Here is a 22,451-nt window from a genome sequence, read left to right on the forward strand (position 1 = left end):
CTCTTAGATGTAGTAAATTTGATGTTGTTAATGATCTTCTGCATATGGAAGTTCTACTTCTGCTGAATTTACCTGTCATTAACAGCTTGCTGCATTGTGAAATCATTAAATAGCAGCCCTTAACATATTTAACTCTGGTTTTTGAAAAGCTGAACTTCCTAATTGGGACTCATACATGTATGAACCCTTGGTGTCTGGTGCTGACTTGAGAATGAAACTTCAGTTATTACTTACAGGGCCTGCCTTACAGCATAAGATCACATGGCAGTGCCTTCTGCTTTTGGTATTTTACCAGTGCTGTGGTACAACTGGGTCTGGTTAATACCTGTTCAGATACAAGACAGAGTAAGGAAAATGTGTTTATTATTTCAGATCAGCCCTTTTTTACAAGGCATCGATTGGTTACTTGGTGGTGAATGTTGGGTTCTATTGCAGATGTGATGCCATCCATGCAGTAATGGATGGAAATACATTAAAGGAGCAGCATAACAATTTATTTCACAGGGCAAAGGTCAAGAGAGTGCTGATTCCATATTACAAATCTAACAAAAGTGAAGTGGCAGAAGCATTCTTTGAAGGCTTAAGCAGATGAGGGATGTTCAGTTTTCTGTTACAAAACCTAAATCAGAGAGCATTGAAATCTGTTGAATTTTGGAATAGTTGAGAGTAAGAATGTGAATTCTGTTTGTCATAGAAAAAAACTTGTTCTCATTCCATCCCTCTACTACTCGCATCTGCTCCACATGTTGAAGTAGGAAAAGAGTCATTTGTTGCTCCGTTAATTGCAAAACTGTATTTGTCAGACACCAATTCTGAATCAGCTCTCATACCTGTTACCGTGCTTTCAATAACAAGACTGCAGTTGGGGTTGGTTTGTAGGGAGGCTAGATGAATTGAAAGGGAGTGGATTGGGATAGTATAGCTGCTGGACAGAAACACCTATTTTAAAAGATGATCATCCTATGAAGTATGCCAGTTTTCCCACCTTGTGTATGTGACCTGAGGAGCTATGTTAAGATAAGCTTAAGATAATGGCAGGACAAGGGGAAATGGCTTTAAGTTGAGGGAGGGAGGATTTAGGTTGAGTATCAGGGGAAGTTCTTTACAGAGTGAATGGTGAGGTGCTGGAACCGGCTGCCCAGAGAGGCTGTGGACACCCCTCTTCCTGGAGGTGTTCAAGGCCAGTTGGATGAGGTCCTGGGCAGCCTGGTCTAATATTTAATAGGGAGGTTGGTGGCCCTGCATATGGTGGAGGGGTTGGAGCTTCATGATCTTTGAGGGTCCCTTCCAACCCAAGCCATTCTATGATTTTCTGATTCTAAGCTCAAATGCTAGTGTCTTGGGAATCAAAGCAGAGTTTCTCTTTGCCATCCCTATTTACAGTTGCTTAACTAGGATCTGTAGTATCAGAAAGAAACCTGGGATATAATTGGAGTAAATGCAATTAAATTCTTCTGTAAAATAGTCAATTTAAAACCCTTTATGTCTGGAGCGATCATGGAAAGAGTGACATAAAATGATTATTTAACGGATGTATTTGGGATCTCTGCTTGATTACTATAAAAAGATTCCTTCATAAGACATTGTATGGAGTTGGCTGATATTTGCTGAAATACTCCTGTTGAAACTTTCTGGTGTGGAATATTGCTTCCAGTATTTCATCATACCTTTAAAAACTTACGAAGTTTCAATCTACAAGTTTTGGACTCCTTCATAGTGCTTTTCTGTAGCCATTTGAAGTATTACTTCTGCCTTTCAGTCTTGCACTGAGACTTCATTTGGTGGTCTCATTCTCTACTGATCTAATTTTCTCATTTGTTTCCTTTGATATTATAGTGCTTATCATTGATTGTGTCTGTTAGTATCTCTGAAATTCTATAGAAAGATGGCTATTGCTTTCCTTTTAGCAAGTTGCTGCAGCTACTTCAAGCCGACAAATAAAAGTTTGCTTTCTCCAAAAACCTCAGTAGCCACTGCTTTGCTTTTTTGATACAGATCAAACTAGAAAGTTTATCATTATTGTCTTGAGGATTGTGTACTTGAAAGAGAAGGGCTTGTGGACTTAAAAGCTTCTTTATGCCACAAGTGTTGTGTTTAATAGAAGATGTTATGGTGGATTGCATGTCTTGCTTTACTGAATTCACTAAGTAGGGAACCGGTTCTCTGGGTGTCTTTGTTCCACTTTGGGATAATGTTGCCTGAAGATCATAACTGTGAAATACACCTCAAGTTCTTCACTAAACTCCAGTTTTATACAGACTTCAGGAGAGAGAACGTAATTGCTAATAGAACAAGTTAAACGTGCTTAAAAAGCTCTCTGTGTGTTTTTTGTTGCTGTGGTTTGTTTGTTTGTGGAAAATACTCTTCCTTTATTTAATTCTGGAATTTTCCCAAGAAATTATTGGAAGTTGTCATATAAGAAGAGTAATAAAGAGCATATTCTAGGAACTTGTTTCACAGATTGTACCAGTTACCCCCAAGAATATGCTGCTCCACTAGCATATGTTTTATAACTTTCATAGAGTAATTTTCAAGATGGTAATGTGGAGTTTACACTTCTGTGAACCTGTTAGCTATATTTTCCAGCTCTTAACTCTCTTGCCAAAGCAGCATTTGTTTCATGCAGATTTTTGCATCAGGCTTCCAACTTCTTCCTCAGGCTAGATGTTGGCCTAGTGCAAGTGGAGCTGAGAACATACAATGATGAGAGAATGGAGTGGTGTTCCCACTGATGTTTAACGACTCGTAGTTGCAGCATTGTGATCAGACTGTATTGTGTTAGTGTGCATGTGAGTCTAGGATTTACAGCCTTCTGCAGCTCTGCATGTAGTCTCTTCAGTTTTTTGTGATGGCTATTGTCTCCGAACATATGGAGATCTACAGATGATAACTGTCCTCTTGCGTATGAAGTTAGAGACTCCCTCTACTGTGTAGAACAAATTAAACATTTGCTAGTTAACATGAGAGGGTTTTTTATGTTAAAAAATTCTTTTTATATTTATAAAAAATAGAAACATAATGCACTCCTAAACAAATTCTCAGAAGATAACCATTAAGAAAGATAATGAAAATGCTTGAGTGAGATTGCATATGTGTTAATGCTAATATCAGACAATGAAAAAAAAATCAAACCTTATGTCCACATCCTGCTCATAATATTTAACATATACAGCTGAGATGATTTATGGAAGACTGTCTCAAACTTGTCTATTAGACATTTTACTGGAAATTTTTTAATGTAGTAAAGGACCAGTGATTACTTGAGAATGACTATTCTTCAGTAAGTCTTGTCTCACAGGAGACTTGTTAACAGGCTTGGAGCTTGTTATTATCTTCAAGAGAACATAGCAAGGAATTAAATAACAAAGCTACAAAGCCCATCGTTTTGAACAGATTGATGCTTTTGTGTTCTGTAGCAGAAACGTTACGTATAGAAGAAAACAGCACTTCCAAAGAGCATCGCTTTTCTGAGGACTCTATGGATTCTGCACTTAATTCAGTAAATCTGTCAAGCCCAGCCCGTCGAAATTCCACTGAATATCGTACTTCGGGGAGTGCAGCATATTACAGGAATTCCTTTCAGCCAGTGACTGCTACCTCAAATTCAGCCCCGATCCTGTGCCGGCTGTCATTGAGCTCTGCTGGGAACAGCAGGTACTATGAAGTCAGTAGGAATCGAATACAGAGGAGGATTGAAGGTATGCCTGAACTTTCCAAAGTATGTAACAGCTTTTATGAACATGCAAAGTCCGTGAGTTATGAACAAAGAAGTTCTTTGCCACAGAAAATACGTTACATATGGAGTGAGATGTTGTGCTGTTGCCAAGCACATCAGGCTTGCTAATGTAACTTCAAATGCAGAACTTAAGTGTGCTAGAACTAATACCATGGTACAAGCCAGAGGAGTCTTGTCTGCTGCTCTTTCCTCTCACTGCTGTCGTGGACCCTGCAACAGGCTGGATTGGACAGTGCTGGTTAAACACAGCTTGTTTCCTGAGCATTTTATCAATTATTTCTGTATTGCTGATATACAGATATACGGTTTTTTCCTGTTCCTCTGCACAGTTGAATTTCCATTTTGCCACTTTCCCAGATACTGGCATCTTGGGACCTGGGAACCAAACACAAGTCAAACTAATCCCTCTAGGTATGTCATAATGCTGGTTTTTATGTTGCTGTAATTATCTGCAGTTGTATAGAGTATTTAAGACAAATGGAACTGTTTGGTACATGAAAGAAAATAAAACATCCTTTATTTTAATATATGACAAAGAATGAATAATAAAAGCCTATTGTTAAGAATGTCATATGTAAAATGAAATGTGTTAGTCCTGTACAGACTAGTGATACTTCTTCTTTTCACAATACTCTTACGCTGAAAGCTGCAAGTTCCACAACTGGACCAGATCTGAATTCACTTAAAAGGGAACCTTCAAGAATATTGAATATTAAGGGGGTGGTGATGGTTTACCAAAGCAAATGGTGATGTGGCAAGTTCTGTGATTGACTTATGGTTCCAGTCTGCACAGATACAAAGCTCCAAGGCCAAAATTTTGCTAGAAGAAGTGAAGTCAATCACATTCTCTTCTCATGAATACTATTTACATTTTGTAAAAACAATTGAGAAGCAAAAACATCTGTGAACTGATCGGTGAACCGTCACCCGGTCATAACAACATTCACACAGTATTACATAATCTTGTATACACCTAAAATACATTGGGAATTTCCCTCAAGAAGCATTGATCAGTTTTTATCTTTCTGCCATTCAACAAGACCTGGACAGGGTGGAAAGGGAGAGAAAAAACCTTATGAGGTTCAACAAGGGCAAGTGCAGAGTCCTACATCTGGGGAAGAGTAACTGCATGTATCAGTACAGGTTAGGGTCTGACTTGCTGGAAAGAAGCACTGCAGAGAAAGGCCTGGGTGTCCCTGTAGACAGCAGGATGACCACAAACCAGCAATGTGGCCTTGTGGTCAAGAAGGCCTATGGTATCCTGGGATGCATTAAAAAGAATGTGGCCAGCAGGTTGAGTGAGGTGATCTCCCCTCTCTTCTCTACCTTGGTGAGGCCACATCTGGAGTGCTGTGTCCAGTTCTGGGCTCCTCACTTCAAGAAATACAGAACTTCTGGAGAGAGCCCAGTGGAGGGCCACAGAGATGATGAGGGGCCTGGAGCATGTCCTGTATGAGGAAAGGCTGAGACCTGGGGCTGTTCAGCCTGAAGAAGAGAAGGCTGAGAGAGGATATTATCAATGCTTATAAATACCAAAAGGGTGGGAGTCAAGCAGATGGGGCCAGGCTCTTGCCTGTGGAGCCCAATGACAGAACAAGGAGCAGGGGACACAAACTGGAATAAATGACGTTCCATTTGAACACAAGGAAGAACTTCTTTACTGTGAGGGTGACAGTGCCCAGGAACAGACTGCCCAGAGAGGTGGTGGAGTCTCCTCTGGAGATATTCAAAACTCATCTGGACGTTTTCCTGTAACTTACTGTAGGGAACCAGCTTTGTTAGACTCAATGACTTGCAGAGATTCTTTCCAACCACTGCAGTTCCCCCTTGAGAAAATGTCTTTCTCCAATTTTTCAGTTTAAAAGGAAATTACATGCTAATTCAAAAAGTCTTGTTTATTTTTAGGAAGAGACAGATCTCTTGGTAAATAATGACAGAACAGTCTGTCTGAGCTTTCATAATACCTTTACTGAAGAACTGATTAGAATTTCTCCAACACATACATATGAGAGTTTACCTGATAAGAAACATCTAGAATGACCACAAATCCATTTCCTATCTTCTGAAAGCAAAGTATTATTTACTAACCAGCTAACTGCAGGAGAAGACTCTTAACAGAATAGAAATTTATGTTCTTAACATGCTCCTTTTTGAAGAAAATGGTAGAAAAGAAAGAAGTGAGGAATAGAGGATACTTAAACCAACCTGGATCCACTAGAAAACTTCAAAGTAGGGACAGTTACAAAAGCTCAGCTATTCCATTGAGGGAGTAAGCACAAAAAGAAAGACTGAAGCCTTTAGCTAGCAGTTTGTCAGAAAACAGTCTTAAATATGCGCAAGGGTGGAAAGAGACTTCCGATTTCCTTAAATGCAAGCAGATTGAAACAGTTTCTTTTGATTTCTGTATCTATGATTTTCATAAGCAGTTACAAGAACGGTGTTCTCAGATTGGATATTATGAGTAAATGCTTGTGTTGCATTTAAGGAAATAATAAACAGCAACTATTTCTCATCCAAGAAAAAGACAAACACGTAAACTGAATGAGCAGCTTATATACATATATCCCCTAGATATCTGCAGCACTCCCATGGTGTTGGCAGAAATGGCAGAGAATTTATAGAGATGCATACCTCCTCAAGCAGAAAGCAGAGGTTACTAAGGCACACTACCCCAGGTATCACCAATAGCAGTAGAAGCTTGTGCTTAGGCAACTCAAGTACACCTTTCACCCCCCACACGAATATTAAACATTACCATCATAGCATCCCCCCCCCCCTTTTTTTTTTCTTTCTTTCCTTTTAAATTGTCTTTATCTCAGGCCCACGAGATGCATGGAAATCGCATTTGGATTTTCCAGTCATGAGTAAAAACAGATTTTTAGAAACATTTTTGTGCTGTTGTTTTTGTTTTTAAACTAAATAAAAAAGAAATTAATTCACAATTGTCTCCATTTATTATTGATATTTAAGTTTTGAATTGAAATCTGCTTTTTCCCATTCTGGGCATGCAAAGTAGTATAACACTGTCTTGTCCATGCAATTTAATATGTAAAGAGTAAACGTTTTGCCTGGTAAACTGGCCACAACTCACTGTATTTTTTGCTATCCAACAATTTGTCTACAGTAACTTCGAGTTTCCCATTCCAAGTCCTTCATATGATATCTCCTTTTTCTCCCAAGTAGTAATAAGGGTCAGAAATACTACTTTCATTTTTCAGAATTTTAGTAATAGTATTTAGTACTTAGATTGTTCCCTAGGGAAGGGATGATTGAACAGGAAACAGCACAACACCTGTATTTTATAGCCTTTGTTCCTTGGTTACTTTTTTGATTAAGATAACTATATACATACTATAATATGGAAGGGGGGTGAAGGGGGAGGAGGGAATTATTTTTCCCCAACCATGTATTTTTGTAAATGCTGTAACATTTTTGCTCTTTCACGTTTTCCCTCCTGCCCTCAGACTCATTTTTGCTGACAACCCTGTGCTCTCAAAGCCATGTTCTAGGCTAATATTATAACAGGGAAGCTCTCTATAGGTGCCAGTTGCTTCTCTTTTCTTATCATCAATTTTTAGTTAGTTTTAGCATCATAATAGAGAAGAATTATTTTCCTGACTTGCCACCAACCACTTCTCACTTCTGACACTCTACCAAACTGATGGATGTTCTACATAAAGCAACACTTTCCTTCTTCCCTTTTGATTTAGTAGATTTTTTTTTATTTGAATGTTTGTTTCAGTCTACATATTGAAATAGGTTTTACTGGGCACCTTTACTTCTCAAACTTTCTGCATTCAGGTTTGTAAAGAAAGGCAGACTTTTCTTCTCCAAGATCAGACAGACAGCACATTCTTTGGCCAACAAATTCTTGTTTCTTAACAATACTGACATTTTGCTCTGCCAAGCATTTAAAACTGCATTCCTTTTAGAGACCTTCTCTTCGTTACAGTCTATATGTAACTGTGATACATATTTTCTCTGTATTTGGGAAAACCTAATAACAGATACAATTTACCACCAAAAATATTTGCAGTCGTGACTTCATCATAGACTTTTTCCTACTTTTCCAGTACTTGTTTGATACTTTCTTTTTCTAGTAAGCAAAAATTCTAAGCCCTTGTCCTCCAGTAACTGTCTTTCATTTTCTGATACATTCAAAGATAACCTTTGGAGGCATGCCTTTTTCTGGGAAGCCAAGTTCTAACAGCAGAAAAAAATTTCAAAGGCTGTATGGAGAGCATCAACTACAATGGCAATAATATCACTGACCTTGCTAGAAGGAAGAAATTGGAACCTTCTAATGTGGTAAGAACATAACTTTATCATCATCTAAACTTCTGCTTCTCCTTCTAAGGAAAGTTTGTGAGTGTGTGTGACAGATGTTCTGAAATCATATAATATATAAAACAAAGTTTGTCACATGCCTAAAGATTTCATTATACATACTTTTATGATTTTTTGTTTGTTTGTTTGTTTTTAATATCTGGGAACCTGTTTCTGCTGGGATTTAAGTTTCAGCTTTACAGAATTAGCCTTCAGCATCAGATGAATGCTTTTTAAAAGAAAACCAGTAGATCAGTATATACATTTTTGCTTTCATCTTATAGTAACCCAAAACTAGGATAGACAATATTTATTGTTAAATCAATTGCAGTGTGTCAAGGATCTAAATCCTGTTATCTTCCATCCCCACAGAGCAAGTTGCGTGGGTGTGCAAAATCATTAGAAAGGGAAGGCTCAGAGCCATTTTATGGGAGCTCCGTAAAGCATCAAGATACTAAACTTTGAAACTGTTATTTAGCTTATTAACATTACAGGGATTATTAACATTACATTCTATTTTTTTCTCTCCAAAGCATTCATAGTTGCTTTCATGTTTAAACTTGTGTCTTTCTGTAAGGGTTGATCAGGAAATCACTTTAATTTCTGTATTTTTAAGAATCTAGGCGTTCCTAAAATAGTTGGTGGATTACATGAGCAATGTGGGTAGGAAATAAATGTATTATTACCCTGAATTTGAGATAGATCTGTTCAAGGCTTTCTTCTGTACAGTACTGCAGCCTTCACAAAGCCCTGCTCACAGTATGTATAGTTTGATTACTGCTTTTTTTCTTTATGTATTTTGCATAGTACATAACAGTAATGAAGAATAAGATAGAAGATAAACATGTACAGTAGAAATAAAGTGCAATGATTCTTCTTGGACAGATGTGCAACTTCTGAGATGTCTGTAGGACAAATTCCAGCTTTTGAAAAGCATAGCACAGCTAACAGTTCTGTAGAGTGTCTATAAACTCCTCTTTCTGGTTTATTTGGATGTGAATTTTCTGTTTGCTTGTTTTGTTTGTTAGTTGATTACATTCTGTTGCCTGTGACATTAAAGCAAAATCTACATATGTAGATTTGGTAGTGTTAGAGGTTTACCACTAAACTGTGGCATGCTAGTTTAATCTGATGATTCACTTCTGAGAATATAAAAACAGAAGTGAACTTTGCTTTCAGATGAATTATTTAAATTTCTTCCGCTCTTCAAAAACAGAATCAGTTTCACTTATGAAATCAACATGGATGTTTATGTTTCTTACAAAAAAACTTTTATTCTTCTAGTTTTGAACCTGATTTAGCATGAAAAATACTAAGCTGAAACTACTATTCTTGTTAACCACGTTTATGTTAATGGCACTTAAGCAATCCAACCAGGATCAAAGCTCCATTGTAGGAACTGTGCAGATGCATAGCAGTAGACATATCCTGCCCCAAAGAAAAAGCAAAAATAGGTAACGTAATGAAATGGAACACAAAGTAATTATTAAAGTTATAAGAAGCATCATAGGGGGAAAAAAAAAATAGATGGACAAAGAATAAAAAAGAGGTTTGAGACAAAAATAAAAATGTTCTTACTGTCAGATTTCAGAAGTTGTACAAGGAAAAGGAGTAAAAAATTAAATTTATACAACGAGGATGTCCAGAAAATCTAAGAAGTTAATCTTGATTTTACATTGAACAAAAATAGAATGAATAAAAATCCTTAGGTCTCACAAATACGTATGTTATGATCATAAATGCACCAATAAGAGTCTTTCAACATCTTCTTAAGCAATTTATTCATTTTATCTTTAGAGGGTAACAATGTGGAGCAAAAACGTTTTGCAGTCCTCTGTGATAGAACAAGTGGCAGCAAACCTTTGAGGAGAATGAGTAAGATGGATGGCCTTAAACAGTTTTTGCTTTTATTAATGGAGCCTGATTTGTTTTCACAGAAATGAGGCAAATAATAAACATACACAAAAAGGAGAGTAGGAGATAGAAGGACAACAAGAAAAAAAAAATGGAGTGTCAAATTTTCTCCCAAATGGACTTGCAAGAGTTGACAGTGACTTACTAGAGCATTAATTTCTTCTTTACAGCTTTATTCAGGTCTAAGACAGAAAAAAAGAACATGCACACGAGTCTTCCAATCCATATTTTCTATGTTATTTAAAGTAATAAGGTTATGTATGGTACTTTATGTTGGTTTCATTTACATTTACAGGTACTAAAATCTAACAAGTTTCTCAAAACCTGTAACAGAAAAATGCTGAGAAGAATCAAATTTATTGCTCTCTCTCTTCACATACATTGGGCTTATGATCCTCCCACTTCAGTGGCTGCTCTTCCATGTATTACTGAGTGCAATCATGTACAAATATAAGATAAACATTTTCTTTAAAGTATTTATAGTATGTTGCGCTCAAATAAATATTTGAGAAAAATAAAGAAATAACCTGACAGCTATTAATCAGAGTTTTATTGCCTTTAATATATGATCCATCCTGATACAGCAATTATTGTTGTTTTAGTAAATGCATTACCTCACTTTTACAGGTTTATTTTCAGCCAGTATATATATCCTTTTGCTCAACACAACAGAGAACTTTCCAATAGCCAAAAAACATTCTGCCTTTAAATTAAATTAATCTTCTTGGAAATATTACTCTTCCAACTCTCCTGTTCTGTATGTCAGCTACTGCTCAAAGCTGTCTACTGTTCCTCCTGTTAACCATACAGTTATTAAAACTTGGTATATGAATACCTTTTCATCATATTTATCCACAATAAATGAATGAGACTTCTCCCCATAGAATCTTTCTATGAAACTTTCCATCCCTCTGTCTTTCTGCTAAATCTCAAATAATCTGAACTGCAGTTCATTTAGATATTAGACCTCAGGTTCAGATAACATCCTTGAGGTAATAAAATGTTATTGTCTGACAGATCTAAAGTGATATTTTTCCTGTAGAAAATGCCATGGGGCACTTACACTGAAACTGAGAAGTGTTTTTCCTTCTCTTGCTGAGTGAGGGTTTAAATAGGAAATGCATATACACAGAGCAAAATTTGGAAGGTAACATTTCCCATCAGGTCTTTTCAGTATTACAGATACTAAACTGTACAATCAACGTAAGTGAAAGCAGATACCCGTGAGATGCTTGTCAGCATGATCAAGATGAGACATGAATGCTGTCTTCAAAGGGCAGCATGGTGACTTAGAATATTTTGAATATTAAAATATATTTTCTTCTTATAAAGTCAATTTTGTCTCTGTTTCTCCTTACGTATTTACTTTTGGCTAATGACTTAAAGCAATGAATGCAGCTACATGAATAGGTATTTAGATTTTTGAGTACCAGAGAACTTAGAAATAGACATGCTTGTATTCTGTTTTATGTGTTTTACTTGTAATCTGTTTTTGCTTCTCAGTACAATAGGCTCTCAAACCAGTCAGAGCAAGAAAAAGATTTTTAAGACTTGCATGTGCTGATTAAGGTGATTGAATTTTTTCTACTATTATTTTCCTTTTAGTTTAGCAATAAAGAAATACATTAAAAAAATGCAGTAGGGGAAAGATCTGCCCATGGATTTGTTGTATTTGTGCATATCTAAATAGCAGTACAGGCATCTTGTCATCCCAAGGACACCATGGAGTATTCCTATAATATAAAGAGAGATGATGGGGATTTTCTAATAACTAAATTGGAAATCAGAAATGTTACTTTTTTTTTTTTTTTCCCAATTTACCAGTTTGCAAGCAATGCCTCCTTTTCCATAAAGACAGCTCTTCAAGAAAGCCCATTTCTAACACTCACAGACCTGTGCAGAACACCGTTTTTCATAGATGACAGACAGTTTTTTTCTCCGCAGGAAAGAATCCACAGCTCTCCATTTTCTGTAACGTCCTCTCTGAAAGCACAACGTGTGTCGCTCCTGGAACTTCTAGCTGCCTTATTAGAGGGGCTTTTCCCTTCTATTCTGTTCGTCACAGAATGCTGAAGTGTAGCATCGGAAAAACAGAGAAAAACGAAATGTCGCTAGGAATAAAAGGAAAGGCATAAGAATGAGAGAGAAGCATAGTGCAGAATGCATGAACACAAGGAGAAGACAGAACCGCTCCTTTGCGATGTGCGCAGAAGAAGCCGCTCGTCCGAGAAAAGCGTCCGCCTGAAGTCGCTCTTTCTCGGCATGCGAGAGAGACGAGACCGCTGCTGAAGGCACAAAGCAGCATTCGGGGAGAACCGCGATTTAACGTTCAGCAACTGCAAACTCTCCGAAGTGGTTAACAGAGAGTGGCGCTGTCAACCCACGAGAGCGAAATAGCGAAATTGCTATGCCGAGAACGTGCGATTTCAGAATACTGCATTTCCTGAAAACAGGGGGTTTTTTCTCCGCAGGAAAGAATCCACATCTCTCGACTTTCTGTAACGTCCTCTCTGAAAGCACAACGTGTGTCGCTCCTGGAACTTCTAGCTGCCTTGTTAGAGGGGCTTTTCCCTTCTACTCTGTTCGTCACAGAATGCTGAAGTGTAGCATCGGAAAAACAGAGAAAAATGAAATGTCGCTAGGAATCAAGGGTTAAGAATGAGAGAGAAGCGTAGTGCAGAATGCATGGACACAAGGAGAAGTCAGAACCGCTCCTTTGGGATGTGCGCAGAAGTCGCTCGTCCGAGAAAAGCATCCGGCTGAAGTCGCCCGTTTTCGGCATCCGAGTGAGAAAGACAAGACCGCTGTTGAAGTCTGAAAGTGGTATTCGGGGAGAAAAGCGATTTAACGGGCAGCAACTGCAAACTCTCCGTAGAGATAATGTCATTGGATTGGAGAAATGTGGTATTTCGGGGAGATAATGTCCTAATTTGGGGAGAAGATGCCGTTCTGTGAGGGGGAAGCATGCATTTCTGAGAGAAAATCTCCTATTTAGGGTGAAAGTGTCATCTTGCTAACGAACTTCATGGAGAAATTATGAGGTATTTTTATGAAACCTGGTATACCCTGGAAAGAGTATATCTGTGATCAAATGCCATATTTCTGGGAGGGAACATCTGATGTGTGGGGGAGAAGGTGATGTATGTGTGAGAAAGCTGGTGTTTCTGGGAGAAAATGCCAGGTATTGGTGAGGAAACAGATGCTAGAGAGGGAAAAGGCCATCCCTTTGGGACAGAAGTTGTATTTCTGGGAGAAAATGCCCCAAATCGGGGAGTAAGTGTCATCCGGAGGCATGTCATGGAGTAGATTTGGGAGGAAATGGAGGTGTTTCACAGAGTAGCGGCACTTCTGGGAGAAAATGTCCTCAGTGGGAAAGACAATGTCCTCTTGAGGGAAGAAAACAGGTCTTTCTTACAGCAAATGTCATCCAATTGGGAGAAAATCTCCTCTCTTGGGGAGAAAAGTGGTCTTTCTGAGAGAAGGTGTCCTCTTCTTGGCTGCAAGTGTCCCATTTGGCATTGTCATGGAGGCTTTTTGGGGAGAAAGCGTGTGGCAGTTGTAAGAGAAGGGGTATTTCTGGGAGCAAATCTCCTCTTTTTGGAAGAGAAGGTGAAATTTCCAAGGGAAAAGTGGCATTTCTGGGAGGAAATGACATAGCTGGAGGAGAAAAGTGGGAACCGGTGGGAAAGAATATCTTGTACTGGAGAGCAACGGTGGTCTTTTTGGTGTGCCAAGTGGTCTCTTGGGGAGAAAACGTGGTAAATAGGGGAGACAATGTCCTCTGGAGGAGTGTCAAGTAGTATTTGGGAGAGCAAACGTCAGGTATTTCTCGGAAACCGGCTGTTTCTGGGAGATAGAAGCAGACTTGGTTGGAAACTGACAGGTGTTTGTGAGAAAGCTGGTATTTTGGGAAAAAAAAGGCCGTTTTTTAAAGAATAAGCTGGCATTTCTGGGAGAATATGTCCCATCTTTGGGAGAAAACGGGTGTATGTGGGAGAAAATGTCGTGTATTTGGGAGAAAGCTGGTGTATGTGGGAGAAAAGGCCATTGTGATGGGAGTCAGTGTGATCTTGAGGAGTGGAAAGCAGTATTCTTGAGATGAAACGTGAGGTATTTCTAAGAGTCCTGGTATTTCTGGGAGAAAATGTCTTGTTTTGTTTTATTGTTTTTAATATTTATATATTTTTTATGTTGCAATTTCAAGGAAACACTTCGACAGAAATTGCTTTTAATTCTTTTGGCATACATAGAAGATGCGAAAATGCACATCATATTTTCACATGAATGTAGTAACACAAAAAAAGTTCAAAGCAGTAACTGATACACTCAATTATAAAAGCTGCCCTTCCTGTGCAAGAAATGTAACTCAGCCCTTGGGCTAGATGCCATTCTGTGTCATTGATGTAAACCTGGCGGACAGTACAAATACTCTGAATTTAAAATGGCATGACTAAAAATGGAGTCTTTCCTCTAGCTTTTAAGTTTTAAGAAACATAAAATATGGACGTATGCTTGGCAACTTTTCCTTTCATTATATACAAAAGTGACTCTCTCTAAAATAACTGTCAAACTAAGAGGGACTGTCAGAAACCTATCACAGGAGGTAATCTATTTGCTCAGGTTGCTGAAGAGCAATGAAAAAGTAGATATTGAGTTTCAGTTTTCAGCACATACATTAAAGTCCCATGCCTGTAATTAGGTCTCCTACCTTCCAAATAGAATTTTAAAAAAGTTTGATACATGATTATTTTAAATTATTTTTCTATAATTGGTTAGTGGTATTGTGGAACACATATTTAAGGATTAATGATGAGAAAGATTAGAAATCCAAAAAGTGTAAAATTCCATGCAAACTCAATTAAGTTTCAAGGACATTTCCATCAGAAAGAATGGAAATGAAGAAAGAACGGAGCCCCCAGGCTGGTTGTTGAGTGAGAATTACTGCTTACCCAGCATCCGTTTGCTTCATCAAATGTCCCCCATCTGCTCACAGAAACCTCTCTAAGATGCTTTTCTGAAGAATATTTGGCAGCATGTTTCCCAGGGCTGATGCCTAGAGGAGAGGGTTACATGGAGACTTGCTGTCTATCTTGATGGCAAACCCCTCCTAAGTAGGAATCCAGAGCTGGTGACTCACTTTGTAGTCTTGTATAGGTCTGGGGCAAGACAACATTATGGCAGTGGGGAGATATTCATGGTCAGGCTGGACAGGCCTCTGAGGTCTCTGACCTCTGTGGGTGTCCCTGTTCATTACTGGGGAACTGGACTCAATGGTCTGTAAGAGTCCCTTCCAACTCAAAAAAAAATTCTATGATTCTATGATTCTATGAATATTCCTGGTTTTATTACAAGTACAAATACTGATAAAGCCTACATTCAAATTGTTTATTCCTTGCTTTTGGAGAAGCTAAAACACTAGCACTAAGAGTTTTCATCAACGTAGATAATAGCTTGTCAGTTGTTATGCACAGTGGTACGTGCACCCAGTTTGAAATTTCAGTGCCATTAATGTTTTTAATTTTTTAAGTGATATGACACAGTACATGCAATCAACAATAATGAACATACCATGGTTCAGGACCCCTGATCTCTCAGCTAGTAATTTAAAATATTTTCATGTGTAGAGACAAGACAAGTATTATGTCCTAAAAGGAGTCTAGGTCCCCAGCACTATTTCTCTCTCTATTTGATCCCTAAAAACAACTGTTTTCTTGCCAAAGATTTTGCATCGTTAAATCTCCTTTCTGAAACAATGAATATTGTGTAGTTGCAGGCCACTTTTTCAAACCTGTGGACATTCCCTTTGCTTCTACTTCTTTAAGCAACCTGCAGTTGCAATACACTTTTGCAGTACAGTCTTGAACCTCTTTATTCCTTGTTTTTCAGTCACCATGGGCTGTGTCTGTGCTGTCTTTGTAACCAGGACCAGGGAATGACCTCTTTTCTCCCAGTCAGTTTTCTCAACACATCTACTGGTGTGGATGAAGCAAGCAAAGGCAACAAGAAAGCAAATACAATTATACTACCAAGCAGTAGTATCATTTATTATAGATGATAATCACATGTTGGTTTGTCACTAGGTGTGCTTAATCAACTACTTTCTTTTTGAAATAAGAGTGAAGATAAAAGAAAAGTTCAAATAGGATTCCTACATGTCTCGTTTTCATTAAAGATTAGATCTGCTACAACACGATGAACTGAGGATAATATAATGTAACGTCCAAACACTTTTTTTCAAGTAATGTTAACACTGAATGAAAGGTATACAGGCTTCAATGAAATTAGGAAGTTGAGGCCTAGTTGAATGCTATTTGTTGTTGAATGGTATTTGTGACAGTGTTGAAAGAAATGGCTGATGTTATTGTAAAGTTACTGTCTGTCATCTATGAAAAACGGTGTTCTGCACAGGTCTGTGAGTGTTAGAAATGGGCTTTCTTGAAGAGCTGTCTTTATGGAAAAGGAGGCATTGCTTGCAAACTGGTAAATTGGGAAGAAAAAAAAAAAAAGTAACATTTCTGATTTCCAATTTAGTTATTAGAAAATCCCCATCATCTCTCTTTATATTATAGGAATACTCCATGGTGTCCTTGGGATGACAAGATGCCTGTACTGCTATTTAGATATGCACAAATACAACAAATCCATGGGCAGATCTTTCCCCTACTGCATTTTTTTAATGTATTTCTTTATTGCTAAACTAAAAGGAAAATAATAGTAGAAAAAATTCAATCACCTTAATCAGCACATGCAAGTCTTAAAAATCTTTTTCTTGCTCTGACTGGTTTGAGAGCCTATTGTACTGAGAAGCAAAAACAGATTACAAGTAAAACACATAAAACAGAATACAAGCATGTCTATTTCTAAGTTCTCTGGTACTCAAAAATCTAAATACCTATTCATGTAGCTGCATTCATTGCTTTAAGTCATTAGCCAAAAGTAAATACGTAAGGAGAAACAGAGACAAAATTGACTTTATAAGAAGAAAATATATTTTAATATTCAAAATATTCTAAGTCACCATGCTGCCCTTTGAAGACAGCATTCATGTCTCATCTTGATCATGCTGACAAGCATCTCACGGGTATCTGCTTTCACTTACGTTGATTGTACAGTTTAGTATCTGTAATACTGAAAAGACCTGATGGGAAATGTTACCTTCCAAATTTTGCTCTGTGTATATGCATTTCCTATTTAAACCCTCACTCAGCAAGAGAAGGAAAAACACTTCTCAGTTTCAGTGTAAGTGCCCCATGGCATTTTCTACAGGAAAAATATCACTTTAGATCTGTCAGACAATAACATTTTATTACCTCAAGGATGTTATCTGAACCTGAGGTCTAATATCTAAATGAACTGCAGTTCAGATTATTTGAGATTTAGCAGAAAGACAGAGGGATGGAAAGTTTCATAGAAAGATTCTATGGGGAGAAGTCTCATTCATTTATTGTGGATAAATATGATGAAAAGGTATTCATATACCAAGTTTTAATAACTGTATGGTTAACAGGAGGAACAGTAGACAGCTTTGAGCAGTAGCTGACATACAGAACAGGAGAGTTGGAAGAGTAATATTTCCAAGAAGATTAATTTAATTTAAAGGCAGAATGTTTTTTGGCTATTGGAAAGTTCTCTGTTGTGTTGAGCAAAAGGATATATATACTGGCTGAAAATAAACCTGTAAAAGTGAGGTAATGCATTTACTAAAACAACAATAATTGCTGTATCAGGATGGATCATATATTAAAGGCAATAAAACTCTGATTAATAGCTGTCAGGTTATTTCTTTATTTTTCTCAAATATTTATTTGAGCGCAACATACTATAAATACTTTAAAGAAAATGTTTATCTTATATTTGTACATGATTGCACTCAGTAATACATGGAAGAGCAGCCACTGAAGTGGGAGGATCATAAGCCCAATGTATGTGAAGAGAGAGAGCAATAAATTTGATTCTTCTCAGCATTTTTCTGTTACAGGTTTTGAGAAACTTGTTAGATTTTAGTACCTGTAAATGTAAATGAAACCAACATAAAGTACCATACATAACCTTATTACTTTAAATAACATAGAAAATATGGATTGGAAGACTCGTGTGCATGTTCTTTTTTTCTGTCTTAGACCTGAATAAAGCTGTAAAGAAGAAATTAATGCTCTAGTAAGTCACTGTCAACTCTTGCAAGTCCATTTGGGAGAAAATTTGACACTCCATTTTTTTTTTCTTGTTGTCCTTCTATCTCCTACTCTCCTTTTTGTGTATGTTTATTATTTGCCTCATTTCTGTGAAAACAAATCAGGCTCCATTAATAAAAGCAAAAACTGTTTAAGGCCATCCATCTTACTCATTCTCCTCAAAGGTTTGCTGCCACTTGTTCTATCACAGAGGACTGCAAAACGTTTTTGCTCCACATTGTTACCCTCTAAAGATAAAATGAATAAATTGCTTAAGAAGATGTTGAAAGACTCTTATTGGTGCATTTATGATCATAACATACGTATTTGTGAGACCTAAGGATTTTTATTCATTCTATTTTTGTTCAATGTAAAATCAAGATTAACTTCTTAGATTTTCTGGACATCCTCGTTGTATAAATTTAATTTTTTACTCCTTTTCCTTGTACAACTTCTGAAATCTGACAGTAAGAACATTTTTATTTTTGTCTCAAACCTCTTTTTTATTCTTTGTCCATCTATTTTTTTTTTCCCCCTATGATGCTTCTTATAACTTTAATAATTACTTTGTGTTCCATTTCATTACGTTACCTATTTTTGCTTTTTCTTTGGGGCAGGATATGTCTACTGCTATGCATCTGCACAGTTCCTACAATGGAGCTTTGATCCTGGTTGGATTGCTTAAGTGCCATTAACATAAACGTGGTTAACAAGAATAGTAGTTTCAGCTTAGTATTTTTCATGCTAAATCAGGTTCAAAACTAGAAGAATAAAAGTTTTTTTGTAAGAAACATAAACATCCATGTTGATTTCATAAGTGAAACTGATTCTGTTTTTGAAGAGCGGAAGAAATTTAAATAATTCATCTGAAAGCAAAGTTCACTTCTGTTTTTATATTCTCAGAAGTGAATCATCAGATTAAACTAGCATGCCACAGTTTAGTGGTAAACCTCTAACACTACCAAATCTACATATGTAGATTTTGCTTTAATGTCACAGGCAACAGAATGTAATCAACTAACAAACAAAACAAGCAAACAGAAAATTCACATCCAAATAAACCAGAAAGAGGAGTTTATAGACACTCTACAGAACTGTTAGCTGTGCTATGCTTTTCAAAAGCTGGAATTTGTCCTACAGACATCTCAGAAGTTGCACATCTGTCCAAGAAGAATCATTGCACTTTATTTCTACTGTACATGTTTATCTTCTATCTTATTCTTCATTACTGTTATGTACTATGCAAAATACATAAAGAAAAAAAGCAGTAATCAAACTATACATACTGTGAGCAGGGCTTTGTGAAGGCTGCAGTACTGTACAGAAGAAAGCCTTGAACAGATCTATCTCAAATTCAGGGTAATAATACATTTATTTCCTACCCACATTGCTCATGTAATCCACCAACTATTTTAGGAACGCCTAGATTCTTAAAAATACAGAAATTAAAGTGATTTCCTGATCAACCCTTACAGAAAGACACAAGTTTAAACATGAAAGCAACTATGAATGCTTTGGAGAGAAAAAAATAGAATGTAATGTTAATAATCCCTGTAATGTTAATAAGCTAAATAACAGTTTCAAAGTTTAGTATCTTGATGCTTTACGGAGCTCCCATAAAATGGCTCTGAGCCTTCCCTTTCTAATGATTTTGCACACCCACGCAACTTGCTCTGTGGGGATGGAAGATAACAGGATTTAGATCCTTGACACACTGCAATTGATTTAACAATAAATATTGTCTATCCTAGTTTTGGGTTACTATAAGATGAAAGCAAAAATGTATATACTGATCTACTGGTTTTCTTTTAAAAAGCATTCATCTGATGCTGAAGGCTAATTCTGTAAAGCTGAAACTTAAATCCCAGCAGAAACAGGTTCCCAGATATTAAAAACAAACAAACAAACAAAAAATCATAAAAGTATGTATAATGAAATCTTTAGGCATGTGACAAACTTTGTTTTATATATTATATGATTTCAGAACATCTGTCACACACACTCACAAACTTTCCTTAGAAGGAGAAGCAGAAGTTTAGATGATGATAAAGTTATGTTCTTACCACATTAGAAGGTTCCAATTTCTTCCTTCTAGCAAGGTCAGTGATATTATTGCCATTGTAGTTGATGCTCTCCATACAGCCTTTGAAATTTTTTTCTGCTGTTAGAACTTGGCTTCCCAGAAAAAGGCATGCCTCCAAAGGTTATCTTTGAATGTATCAGAAAATGAAAGACAGTTACTGGAGGACAAGGGCTTAGAATTTTTGCTTACTAGAAAAAGAAAGTATCAAACAAGTACTGGAAAAGTAGGAAAAAGTCTATGATGAAGTCACGACTGCAAATATTTTTGGTGGTAAATTGTATCTGTTATTAGGTTTTCCCAAATACAGAGAAAATATGTATCACAGTTACATATAGACTGTAACGAAGAGAAGGTCTCTAAAAGGAATGCAGTTTTAAATGCTTGGCAGAGCAAAATGTCAGTATTGTTAAGAAACAAGAATTTGTTGGCCAAAGAATGTGCTGTCTGTCTGATCTTGGAGAAGAAAAGTCTGCCTTTCTTTACAAACCTGAATGCAGAAAGTTTGAGAAGTAAAGGTGCCCAGTAAAACCTATTTCAATATGTAGACTGAAACAAACATTCAAATAAAAAAAAATCTACTAAATCAAAAGGGAAGAAGGAAAGTGTTGCTTTATGTAGAACATCCATCAGTTTGGTAGAGTGTCAGAAGTGAGAAGTGGTTGGTGGCAAGTCAGGAAAATAATTCTTCTCTATTATGATGCTAAAACTAACTAAAAATTGATGATAAGAAAAGAGAAGCAACTGGCACCTATAGAGAGCTTCCCTGTTATAATATTAGCCTAGAACATGGCTTTGAGAGCACAGGGTTGTCAGCAAAAATGAGTCTGAGGGCAGGAGGGAAAACGTGAAAGAGCAAAAATGTTACAGCATTTACAAAAATACATGGTTGGGGAAAAATAATTCCCTCCTCCCCCTTCACCCCCCTTCCATATTATAGTATGTATATAGTTATCTTAATCAAAAAAGTAACCAAGGAACAAAGGCTATAAAATACAGGTGTTGTGCTGTTTCCTGTTCAATCATCCCTTCCCTAGGGAACAATCTAAGTACTAAATACTATTACTAAAATTCTGAAAAATGAAAGTAGTATTTCTGACCCTTATTACTACTTGGGAGAAAAAGGAGATATCATATGAAGGACTTGGAATGGGAAACTCGAAGTTACTGTAGACAAATTGTTGGATAGCAAAAAATACAGTGAGTTGTGGCCAGTTTACCAGGCAAAACGTTTACTCTTTACATATTAAATTGCATGGACAAGACAGTGTTATACTACTTTGCATGCCCAGAATGGGAAAAAGCAGATTTCAATTCAAAACTTAAATATCAATAATAAATGGAGACAATTGTGAATTAATTTCTTTTTTATTTAGTTTAAAAACAAAAACAACAGCACAAAAATGTTTCTAAAAATCTGTTTTTACTCATGACTGGAAAATCCAAATGTGATTTCCATGCATCTCGTGGGCCTGAGATAAAGACAATTTAAAAGGAAAGAAAGAAAAAAAAAAGGGGGGGGGGGATGCTATGATGGTAATGTTTAATATTCGTGTGGGGGGTGAAAGGTGTACTTGAGTTGCCTAAGCACAAGCTTCTACTGCTATTGGTGATACCTGGGGTAGTGTGCCTTAGTAACCTCTGCTTTCTGCTTGAGGAGGTATGCATCTCTATAAATTCTCTGCCATTTCTGCCAACACCATGGGAGTGCTGCAGATATCTAGGGGATATATGTATATAAGCTGCTCATTCAGTTTACGTGTTTGTCTTTTTCTTGGATGAGAAATAGTTGCTGTTTATTATTTCCTTAAATGCAACACAAGCATTTACTCATAATATCCAATCTGAGAACACCGTTCTTGTAACTGCTTATGAAAATCATAGATACAGAAATCAAAAGAAACTGTTTCAATCTGCTTGCATTTAAGGAAATCGGAAGTCTCTTTCCACCCTTGCGCATATTTAAGACTGTTTTCTGACAAACTGCTAGCTAAAGGCTTCAGTCTTTCTTTTTGTGCTTACTCCCTCAATGGAATAGCTGAGCTTTTGTAACTGTCCCTACTTTGAAGTTTTCTAGTGGATCCAGGTTGGTTTAAGTATCCTCTATTCCTCACTTCTTTCTTTTCTACCATTTTCTTCAAAAAGGAGCATGTTAAGAACATAAATTTCTATTCTGTTAAGAGTCTTCTCCTGCAGTTAGCTGGTTAGTAAATAATACTTTGCT

The 22,451-nt window shown here is 36.9% G+C and overlaps 2 protein-coding genes across 2 annotated transcripts in view; both read right to left on the reverse strand.

Moving 5' to 3' along the window:
• Positions 1–15,035, reverse strand: part of LOC149916334 (sex comb on midleg-like protein 2) — a 31,921-nt gene extending 16,886 nt beyond the window's left edge. The window contains exon 1 of the mRNA XM_090147851.1: positions 14,926–15,035. Within this exon, the coding sequence (XP_090003977.1) occupies positions 14,926–14,932 (7 nt within the window). The 5' untranslated portion in view covers positions 14,933–15,035. The remainder of the gene's footprint in view (positions 1–14,925) is intronic.
• Positions 15,036–19,253: 4,218 nt separating this feature from the next.
• LOC149916335 (uncharacterized) overlaps positions 19,254–22,451 on the reverse strand; it is a 50,522-nt gene continuing 47,324 nt past the window's right edge. The window contains exons 6-7 of the mRNA XM_090147849.1: positions 20,211–20,355; positions 19,254–19,576 (exon numbers count right to left, since the gene is read on the reverse strand). The gene's annotated coding sequence lies outside the window, so the exon portion shown is untranslated. The remainder of the gene's footprint in view (positions 19,577–20,210; positions 20,356–22,451) is intronic.

Source organism: Phasianus colchicus, chromosome 11, assembly GCF_987193195.1.
Source record: "Phasianus colchicus chromosome 11, bPhaCol1.hap1.1, whole genome shotgun sequence".
NCBI classification, from domain to species: Eukaryota; Metazoa; Chordata; class Aves; order Galliformes; family Phasianidae; genus Phasianus; species Phasianus colchicus.